The sequence below is a fragment of the Terrapene carolina genome, unplaced genomic scaffold, assembly GCF_002925995.2.
Source record: "Terrapene carolina triunguis isolate 2854851 unplaced genomic scaffold, T_m_triunguis-2.0 Scaffold193, whole genome shotgun sequence".
In the NCBI taxonomy this organism is placed as follows: Eukaryota; Metazoa; Chordata; order Testudines; family Emydidae; genus Terrapene; species Terrapene triunguis.
Window position 1 is genome coordinate 3,324,041 of NW_020664544.1, and position 11,053 is coordinate 3,335,093.

The 11,053-nt window shown below is 51.6% G+C and overlaps 1 protein-coding gene across 1 annotated transcript in view; it reads right to left on the bottom strand.

The window, feature by feature from the left end:
• Positions 1 to 10,339, bottom strand: part of ERBB2 (erb-b2 receptor tyrosine kinase 2) — a 37,436-nt gene extending 27,097 nt beyond the window's left edge. The window contains exon 1 of the mRNA XM_026654747.2: positions 10,156 to 10,339. Within this exon, the coding sequence (XP_026510532.1) occupies positions 10,156 to 10,243 (88 nt within the window). The 5' untranslated portion in view covers positions 10,244 to 10,339. The remainder of the gene's footprint in view (positions 1 to 10,155) is intronic.
• Between the last annotated feature and the right edge of the window lie 714 nt (positions 10,340 to 11,053).

Genomic DNA, 11,053 nt, shown 5'->3' on the forward strand with positions numbered 1-11,053 from the left:
TCTGCTTGCCCAGGGCAGTGCGTGCCACCTGGGGGGCAAGCCAAGATTCTTCACCATGTCCATTTTGGGCCCCAACATTTATAAGAGATCAAAACCAAACTGGGGTAAAATAGCTGCAACAGGATAATAAATATTGAGCATTTTACTTCTTAAAGATGAGCCAGGGCCTGCATACAACAAACACACAGACAATAAGGCACCAGAAACTCAGAGCCAAGTCCCGTTTGAAGTCCTGGAATGTGGGATGTTTTCCTAGACACATCTGGTCCACGGGGCAGCACAATGCACTAGTGGAGGCCACCAGTTCAATCCCAGTGTGTTGGCCAAGATGGGCACCATCCCTAGAGCAAGAGGCAAGCGCCCTGCATTGCTGGGCTGCAGACAGACAGACAAGTCCCTTAGGGGACTTGGGGGAACTCTGCCCAAGGAACTGGAGAAAGGATCAGATCTTAAAGAGGGGAGGGGCTGAGTAACCAGAGGATGGTGATCTCAAGGGAGGAAGCAGCATGGAGATCTTCCTCCTTGTCCAGATTGGGGCTTGATGGGTCAATATCTATGAGAGCAGCATTCCTGAAGGGGTGGGGCTGAGAGACCCAATTCCCATAGAGATGCTGGTGTAACCCACTGGTGCATGCGTGTTACTGGTCCCCCTCTGAGCCTGACCCCCGCCATACTTCCAGCTCAAATCCAGGATATGGTCCCACTTCTATGACAGCCGCCATCTTGGCCAACACCCCGCCGATTGACCCGGGGAACCTCCAGGGGGGGAGGGAGGGGCTGTACTACACACTGACCAATGGGCTACACGAACGCACTGGAGGAACAGGGTCTTCCCTTAGGCTCAGCCGGGTGGGTGGCCCATCAGGATAGTACAGAGGGAAAACTCCTTTGGGGGGCATGCGTCTCCCCTTGGGGAAGCAGCTGAGTTGCTGGATATCCTTGGGAGGGTTGACCTGGAGTCTCCAAGAATTAAAGATTAAGCTTTAATTAAAAATTATGTCGTGATGAAATCTCCAGGAATACATCCAACCAAAACTGACAACCCTCGCCGTTGGCCCCCACAATGGCGGGGGGGTGGCACCACCGCGCCATTCCTCTTCGGCTTCTCCCACCCGCCCCCTCAAAGAGGCAGGCGTGCTAAGGACATCTCATTCCCAGCATTCAGTCCGCAACAGGGTCTCTACAGGGGACAATGGCCCGCGAGGGCCTGTAATAAAGTCAACTCCCGGCGGCCAGGCATTCTCTGGATGTTGGTAGCCAGTCTCCTAGCAACTGGCGGCGGTAGGCCTCAGGCCTGCGTGGCCCAGCTGAATGGGAGGCCTGACTCTGGAGCTCTTATCTGGCGCTTGGGCAGAGGGCAGATTCAAATTAACAGCCAGCAAACAGCCTGGGCCATTCCCAGCCACGAGAAACGGGGCCTACTGTGCCTCGGAAGCAAGATGGCTGGGAATCAATAACCCCTGGACCGCACTGCCCCTGTGCTACCTCTGTTATCCAGAGGGTCTTCACTCAGGATCTGTCCCCCTTGGTCTCCTGGGGGGTGGTTTGCAGCTAGCCCAGCATCCCTCCCCCCCCATCTATTGTTGCACCAGTGGGTCTGTAAACAGTACCCCGCCCCTAACCCCACCCAGTCTGGACTGTGTAGGCAAGTGGTGACTTTGCACAGGTAAAATGGACGCGTGCCTGATTCCCCAGGAGAGAATCTAGGCTGGCAAATCCAGGGGATCGGATGGGAAGAGCAGGGAGTGAAAACTGAGGGACAGAGACTAGTTCGCCCAAGCCTGGTCCTTTCCCTTCAATCAGCTTGGTTGGTATCCCCTGCCCTCCCCCCAGTCTTTCCAGCAGCTGGAGTATCGAGCCCCAGGACTGATCACTGGGGAATTTTATATTCATGTCCCTTTGCCTTTCATGTGAGCAGATCAAAGCCCCGTGCACATGAACAAACTTTCTCCACACTCCCAGACGCCAGGCTGATTATCCCCATTTTAATGAATTTAAGCTTAAATTAAGGTATGCGCAGCAGGCGGTCGTCAAGTCCTGAATAAGGAAGTTATACCATTTGGCAGGTAGGGAAACTGAGGCACAGAATGATGACCTGACTGACCCAAAGTCACACAACAGGTCATGGGGAGAGCCAGAAATAGAACCCAGGAGTTCTGATGCCCAGTGCCCCTGCTCTAATCAGTAGGAAACACTTCCCTCTCCCAGACCTGGGAACAGAACCCAGGAGTCCGGACTCACCGCCCCGCCCCCCTTGCTCTCACCTCCCATTCGGTAGCCTTGTAGATTTGTTTAATTCTGCTGTTCTCAAGGATGCAGAATTATGGGGGAAAATAGGAGGCGGAGCAAACATTTCTCTGTCAGCTACTGATGTGGGGGTGGGGAGGAAGGAAAGGGGCAGTAGCTGTTGAGCCTTTGAGGTTCACTCTGTGCCCCCCAAGTCCCTCACAGTAAAAGCAAACTGCCTTGTCATGCACCCCGGAGAGCAGTGCTGGCATTTGGCCCGGTGACCCTACAGCAGAAGCTCACTGGCTGCTCGCCACAGATCACGGGAGCCGGGATTCCATTTGTCAGATTCCTGAAAAGCTCGGGCAGCGTCGGCTACGTGACTGAGCAGCAGGGATAAGGGATTTGTCCTGGGCTGGGCTGGGAAGCCTGCAGGCTTGGGGACTTTAAATCCAGGTTGGAAAACCTGATCCGTTTTGCCTCCTCTCTCTTTGTCACAGACACACTGTTACTTCAGGGAGAGGTTCCTAACTCTCCTTGTTCCTACCCCACCTCCGCAGTAGTAAATTACCAACCCTCCCCAGCCTTCGGCCTGTGGGCTGGGACAGCAAACAGATGGCTCCCCATGCGGCCTGACTGACAGCTCGCCTGGGGCCAAGCAGCTGCCCAGCAACGGCATGCCTCATGCGTAAAGCCAGCCGCGTCCAGCAGCCTCCCGCCTGCTCTGGGTCACAGGACCTGTCTGCGCAGTCTGCTCCTGAGCTGTCCCTTGTCCCGGGAAACGGGCAGCAAAGGTTTGTGCTAAATGTCAAAAGGCGAGGAGTTCTGGCCTGGCAAAAAGGGGCTGAGCCGGGGGCTGAGTTTGGAGCCGTCTCCTTGATCCCCTTGGGGGGCTCCAACCTGCTGTCCAGCTCCTGGGCTCCTAAACTGGGTGTCATTGTCTGCAGCTTTCTCTCATGCTAAGCCTGGTCTCAGCTTCCTCTGTGTCCTCTGCCCCTTCCTCCTGCCAACCTCCGCGGCTTCGCTGCCATCCCCTCCAGCCTGCCAGAGTGCAGCTGCTAACGTCACCTTGCCCTGCCAGCGCTCTGGGGCAGTACCTGACTCCGACGGGAGCAGCAACTAGACTCTGGTGAGCCAAAGGGTGTCCGACCCCTTTGGTTCAGTCCCTCTAGCCCTCCCCAGGGTGGCTGCCGCTCTGTGGAACCACTGCACCAAACACATATCCATCGATACATGTATCTCCAGCCCCATTAGTTGGGCCTCCCCATTTCCTGTCCCCATCCATTCCTTACCCACCCCACTACTCAGAGTAGCCCCTGCCCCTCCCCACTGGCTGCATTTCCCAGGGCCCAGCAGGCATTTAACAGCTGCTGCTGGGACTCAGGGAGGCTCAGGAGAGGTCCGAGTGTGGGGGATCCCTGCTGTGGCAGGAGTTTAAAGGTCACCTTCGGAACAAGCTGGGCCAGGGCAGATTTGTATTTCATGCTAGGCTAGCACAGAGAGGAATCCCCCAGAGGGAAAGAGAATCATTAATGCCAGGACTGAGCTGATCCGTCCTTGTGAGCTTCCTGGCTCAGCCCTGCACCATCACAGGGGTTCCCCAGTTTCCCGACCCCGCCACTGAGTGCACGGAGGGCAGCATGATGTGGGACTCCCTTTTGGATTTCTCCCCTTCAAGCAGCACGGGTGCTATGCAGAGGGAGGTGGGGCTCTCGAAGGTATGTGTTGTTTCCTAGAGGATTCTGGGAGCCAACCAAACAGTCCTGGAGACCATCGTTTGACCAGAACAGATCCAAGCGCGTGCCCAGTGCATAAAGCAGAACAGAGTACGTAAAGGGGAATCATTCGAGGGGAAGGGTCCCATCTCCCAGAGACGGCAAGAAAGCGAAAACAAGCTATCACCTGCAGCCAAAGCTCAAGGTCTAAATCCACCTGATAATCAAGAGATTGGTGTAGGATTCCAGAGAACAATGAACTGTGGCAGCTGAGGTGGGGCTTTCGGTGGGGCAAAGGCCAGAAGGGCCCAGCACCTGCAGCCAGGGCCAGATTTTCACAAGGGTTCAGTGGGAGCTGCTGGCCTTTTACCAAACAACACCTGGCCCCAGGAGCACAAGTAAATTTTACAGGGGAGGTTTCCCAAAGCTGGATTTGGATGCCCAGTAACAATTAAATGGAATCGGGCTTCCAAAATCCATGAGCTTTGGCTTCCAAGTCTCACCCTCCTATCTCCAATCCTCTCCTTCCCCTCCCCGCAGGGTCTGTTGACCTTCCTGGCATGAGGCAAGGCCTGTCGGTTTACTCTGCCTTTTGGAAGAGGGTCAGTGCCATGCTGGAAAGGGAGCTGAGGTTTGTGGGGGGACTGCTGGTGGGGTAGTGTCTGGCTTTAGTTTCATGGCCTCTCTTTTCATGTGCTCCTAAGAATAAGACAGGGCAGCTTTTATCTCCGTCCGGATCCATATAAATCAGTAGCCTAGCCACACGATTTGTATACTGTAATGTGCCTTTGAATCTATTTATCTGCTGGTAGGAACCCCATCTGAACACCTCACAATCTTTGCATTTATCCTCACACAGCCACATGAGGCAAGGTACTTATCCCCACTGTGCAGATGGGGAAACTAAGGCATGGAGAGGTTAACTGACTTGCCCAGGGTCATGCAGGGTGCGGTGACAGAGCAGGGACTTAAACCCGAGTCTCTTAAATCCCGGGCTAGTGGCCTACCCGCTGGGCCCATCCTGCCTCTACAGCCATTTGTTAACCAGGGGCGGGTTGTTCAAAGGAGCCTATGGGAGGGAGGCCTTTCCTAAGGGAAATTCAGTGGGCACTGAGTGCCTGACTCTCTTAGGATAGTCTCAGCTTCTGGACTGAAGAAACCGAACAGCACAGAGAAACATCACACTCGGCACCTGCGGATCCCTTTATTGGTAGTCTCCGCCAAGGACTAAGCAGGTGGAGAGACCAGACTCCCCTTGGGGGTCAGGCACAAGACAGGTTGCGGGGATGCTGTGTAGGGAGGGAAGGCGTGGAAAGGGCGCCCTGCTGGTTTCTAGGCTGTCCTCGTTCTGGGGATAGGCTAAGAAGCGTTGGCCTCCAGGGCTGGCCAGCCAGCGGTTAAACTAGAAAAGGAAGATGCCGAGCCCTGTCCTACTTGCTCTGTCCTCTCTGAGGGGAGGGGGGATTTATCCTGCTGTTTCAGGAGGTGGAATCAATGCTCTGACTATGCTCCCACATACTAGGGGACAGAGAAGTACAACGAGCACTCCAGAGAGAGTGCATCCCACCTACACAGCCTGAGATGCAACGTCCTTGAGCAGGTCCCAAGCTGAGATCCAGCCATCCATTACAGGAAGATTGTCCCTTTCCCCGCCCTCCTTCTCTGCTACCTCCCGCTTCACCAGGCTGGCCTGAGGGCAGTGGTGGAGGTGGGGGGATGGGGCGGTCTCCTGTCTCCCCAGCTGTGCTTTGCGCCCCTGGCAGTGAATCTGAAGGGAGCCGGGTGCCAAAGGAGGAGGGTTGGGTGCAGGTTGTTAAAGTTGCATAGGAATGTGAGACAGCCCAGGCGCCCAGCAAGGTTAGTCAATTATCAATCATTAAAGGCTCCTCATTCAGTCAGCACTGGACATTTCGCTGGGAGGCTAAGGGCCTCTTGTTTATACTGCTGTTAAATGCCTCGTGTGCACAGAACCTGTTTAAAAACCTGGGAGACAGAAAGCCTCTGTTTAACCACAGAGCAGGGCACAGTGGGGAGAGCTCCCCACACAAACATGCATCAAACTCTGCTAACAACTCTCAGACCTGACCTGGAGGGAACAATTCTTCAGCAGAGCAGGGAGTCTAGCTTTCAATCCCTGCTAACACGTCTCCACTGCAAACTGGACTGAGGCGTCACAAACTCATCACACATTTGCCACTGAAAAAGCCATCAGATTGTAACTGCTACTGGCCTGGACTGGATTCAAACAGGCCACTTAGCTATGAAAGCCTCTATAGTCTAGTGACTCGCTGTGGAGAGCGTGGGAGATCCCTGTATTGTTTCTATTAATAATTATGCGTGCCTCAGTTTACCTGCTTGATATTATCTTCCCTGATCGCATGGCATTAAATCAGAGGAAGAGAAACAGACAGGAAACTAAACAATGATGGAGAGAAGGTACCTCCAGAGAGAATACCAAGGGTCTTCCAGGGAGCAATGGTGGGGACAGGGGAAATGGGGGCGTTATTAATTGGGAAATGCCCATCTGCCTGTCTCCAGCTCGGCTAGCAGGTTTATTTTTCCCAGGCCCAAGCCTAGGATCAAAGGGACGCTAAACCATTAAAACCCCCCGCCTAGAGAGGAAGGGTGGTGAGTGGGCAGCAGGAGCAGGAGGTGAATCTCTGACAGAGATGCACAGAGAGGATGCTGAGTGAGCTGTCTGGCTCTCCCAGGCCAGGTGGAGGGGTGTCTGGGCTGAGTGCCACTTGCCCAAACCTTGCAAGGAAAGAACGAAGTGTAGGTAAGGTTCATGCGTGTGGGCCTTTGTTGTTTTAACCCAGTTCTCTCCCTACTGTGTTCCTGTTGAGTAATAAATACTGTAATACTTTGTTTTGAAAAGGCTGAACTGTGTGGCTGCAAACATTATCTGGTTACACAGCTCCTGAGAGAGAAGCCTCCTGCTCAAGGAGCCCTGGGGAGAAACAGGGGTGCTATCACCCAGGGACCCAGTGGCACAGGTGCAGGACTTCGCCTCGAGTGAAATGGGCCTATCACTAGAGGTCTGCAGAGGGGTACAAAGCAGAGCACACTCTGTGATCCCTGGCATCAGCCCTTCGGTCAGGGATTGTGTCTTACTCCAGGGCTATGCCTCGCCAAGCACAACGGGGTCCTGATCTCAGGTGGGGCCTGTCGGTGCTATTATTTATTATCTACATTAAAATAACAGCCACCATTTAAAAAAAAAAAAAATCTAAGCAGCGTCTGGAGAGAGTGAATTGAAGAGATGACTCTACGGGCAAAGATTCCTAATGGAGGGATCCATTAGGCTGTGGAACTGGATCTTAAGGAAGAGTCTGGATGCTCCATCTCTACAGATGCTTAAACCTGGAGGACTGCATAAGCACGGAGAACAGACCCACGGAACAATCCTGAACCTGCGGGGAGGATGCGATTTAACAGGGCTTTGCCCACTGCTAACCTGGACGATTCCATAGCCTGACCAGTATGGTGGAGATAGTTAATTTAGTTAGATTTTTAGATGCACCGATTCCAGGATCACACGCAAAACATCCGCAAACAACACACACACAGACTCACCCCAGGGAAAAGCTGCACATAAACCTTGCAAATCACCTATTGTGTAAACAGACGGGCCTGACCTTGTGCCCTAAATGTTATCAGACTCAGGTTCTCTTAGTGTCCAAAGGTAATTCTACCGTAACCAACAGTGACTCTGTAACCCAGTGGACCGAGTCCTGACAGGCGCCAGTCCTGCAAACACTCGAGCATGTGTGTAACTTGACCTACATAAATCATCCCATTGACGTTAATGGGAAGGCACATGTGTGTCGAGTTATGCACGGGCTTCTGTGTTTGCGGGATTGGGGCATGCACACCTATAAAGCCCTGCAGCCCAAAACTAGGATATAGAAGTGAACAATTCCCAGTGACTCTTTTTAATGTCGGGGTGTCATCACTATTTATTTTGGAACATTGTAACTCAGGCCCTGCCAGGATGTCCCCATTCCCGGGAACAGGTTCTCTCTCCTGGGAAATTAGGGAGAACAATTAACTTCAACATTTTTTCAGATATTCTGATACCGACAAACACAAAGCACCTTATTGGCATGTGAACTGGAAAAGGCGCTTCAGAATTCAGTGCCCACTTGCTGCTTGGATCTCACCAGTTTAGCAGGGTTGGGCCTAGATGGAATGTATATGGGACAGACAGATATACACAAGCCCACAGGAAAACCCAAGCAGTGCTCCCAAGTCAGTAGGTGATGATCTTTCTGAACCAATGTCCCACCATGGCAGTAAGGGGGACACTGGTGCTGTTTTTTGGTTGAAATATCAACTAAAGTAATTAAAGATCCTGTGGGATTTTCTCCCCTTGGGAGTAGGGGGGGTTAATCTGGCTGTCTTTGCCAATTCCAATCTGAGTAAATACATTCTGCCACCCTACATCCCCCTTCACTCCTGTAGATTCAACTGAAGGAGTTCCCCCCTTCGCTTTCTCCCTCAAACTGTTGGATAGTATTGTTCTGTGCTGTTAGGCAGCTGATGTGTTCCACCCAAGAACTGGCTGCATCTCATCTTGTGAGTGAAGTTACTCCTGTATATGTAAAGTCTCTGAAGCACTTCAGGATGAGAGGTCCTTTATAAGATACTGTTCTCTGAGGGCCACATTACCCAGGAGCTCTTGTCACTAAATATAGTGTATTACAGGGACCCTAGGGCCTAGATATGGGTTTAACGTAGACCTGCCCAATGTGCAGGTCCAATTCATACTCAGCTAAGACATCAGAAAACAAACACTACTAGTTAGTAAATATTTGGGTTTGTGCATAAGGTGCTATGGATTATTTACCTAAATCTGACATACTGGATGACTCCCTTGGGAATCAGCGCCTAGAATTTCCTGTCTGTCCTCTCGCCCAACAGTCAATGAACTACAAAATGTAACTGCAGCAATAAAGCTGCAGCCCCCAGTATTCAAATCCAATAAACAGCTCGACACTGTAGACAGCAGACAAGATGGATGAGGTGGTAACATTTTCAATAAACAACTTGCCTCCTGCATAAATCAAAAAGGCTAAAATCTTTTTGGCCTCACTTATTTCCTCATTGTAAATTTTGAAACACGCCAAACAAGCATTCACTTCAACCAGCCCCATCACAAAAATTGGTTAGAATCCTAGCCTCTGAAATTCGTAACATAAACGCCTTTCCAGACTATTTAATTTGTGAGTGAGATATAAAATAATTGCCCAGGTAAACTATTACTGAACTAAGAACAGGAGTACTTGTACTGGACTCAAATTCATCCTCAGAGGTGATTTCGCACACAGAGCAAAACACAAATAAAGAGAAAAATTCAGCCCGTAAAGTTCATCCAACACCTCAGAGTGAGTAAAGTCTGATCCAGCCATCTACTACTGTACACAACAATCAGATGGGTAACTCTGTTCCCTTACAACGCATTGCTTAGATATACAACTCACTCCAGATCTCTGCATGCAACTTCAGTGTCTGCCTGTGATTGCTTTTGTGCTATTAAGCAAACTCCACGGATCCTATTTTTGAAACCCACTCTTTCCTTGTAACAGCAACAAGGAGAACAGGGAATGAAAGAAACCATTTTAAAAAACAGCCAAGTCTCCCCCTCCCTACACTCCTGATGCAACCGCAGTTCTCTGCCTCTCTAGTCACGTCTGGATGGTGTAATGGTCCCTGGGAAAGGTCCCTTTCCCTGCGTGTCTAAAACAACACAAAACGACAACATCTAGAAACACGCTCCCCACTGAAGTGGCAGCCCTGCTCTGAAAGCTCCAGCTAAATCCTTGCTAAACCAGGACTCATGGGACCCAGTCAATGTCATGCTCGCGAAAGTAATTAACAAACTCCCCTCCCCACTCCCCCTCACACCTCATTCTGCTGGGTGGAATGATTAATTTCTGCGTTCTCGGTAGATCTTTGAGTAACGACACTAAGATTGTTAAACTAGGTCAGCTTTCTTTCTGTATGCAAGTTACACAAAACTTCAGACAAAGTTTTTTTTTGGGGGGGGGGGGGGGTTGCACCCCCTCCCCCCTTTCTTTTCCGGGGCTGTGTGTGCTTGTTTGGAGTTTTCTTCGCCCACATCCTAAGATCTCTCTCCCTGATCTGAAGTTTCTCTTTCCTAACGTCCCACACAAGCTTGCTTTTCTCTCTCTCTTTTTCAAATCTGACCCACCTTCTGTGCTCCAACAGCCTGGCAAGAAAGAGGCTACAAGCAGCCCCATGCAGAAGCAACAGCTGCTGGGAAGGATCATCTTTTTCATTGCAGACAGCAACCCATGGCTTCTTGCAGAGAGAGGTCTTCCCAGAAAGTTTGGGTGGGTTTCCCTTCCTTTGCACTCCCAGGTCCACAACTTTATTCGTGCCCAGCACTTCCTCCTCTGGGAGGCGGGGACGTGCCGCGCGCCCCCGAGCTGGATTCCAACTCCCTTGGGAGTGGCTAGGCAGTCTCACTCCTTGTAGCATGCCAAGACCATTGTGTGCCTCCTGGGAAAGCACTTCTCGCTGTCCTGTTGCTGCAGGGTCATTCTGATTTCACTTTTCTCTTTGCCTCTTTTGTTGGGTCTCAGCCTGGGCTGCTCTGGGACAGAGCCGAGTAAATGGAGATGTCAAGAAAAAGGACGAGAGCAAAAAATAAAAGGGCTGATTGAGGCGTACACATTGGAAAATCTCTCCTAGGATAAGGCAGGCTTGCAAACTGCTCTAAGAACCACTCCATAGCAGGGAAACTCCCTCCAGATCCAGGGAACTGGGAGGTGGGCATTAGCCGCTACCCAGGGGTTCTGGGATTTAGGGACAAATCTCCAAAAGGGTGCAACTCTCCCGGCGCCTAAACGAGCAGCTGGGTTTTCAAGAGGGCTTTCAACAGGAGTGGTTGGGTGCTGTGCAGTTTGAATATCCGACCGCATCTTTCTGTGCCAAACTAGAGGATCACCTGCCTTAAAAATCTGCCCTGATTGTGGGGGTAGAACCCTCCTGGAAATTCTGGCCTCCTGCTCGGGTTTATAAGGGTGCTGACCTCAGAGTGCCCAGCCGCAGTGATCTGTACCTGAGTCTGTGGACAGCCTGAAACA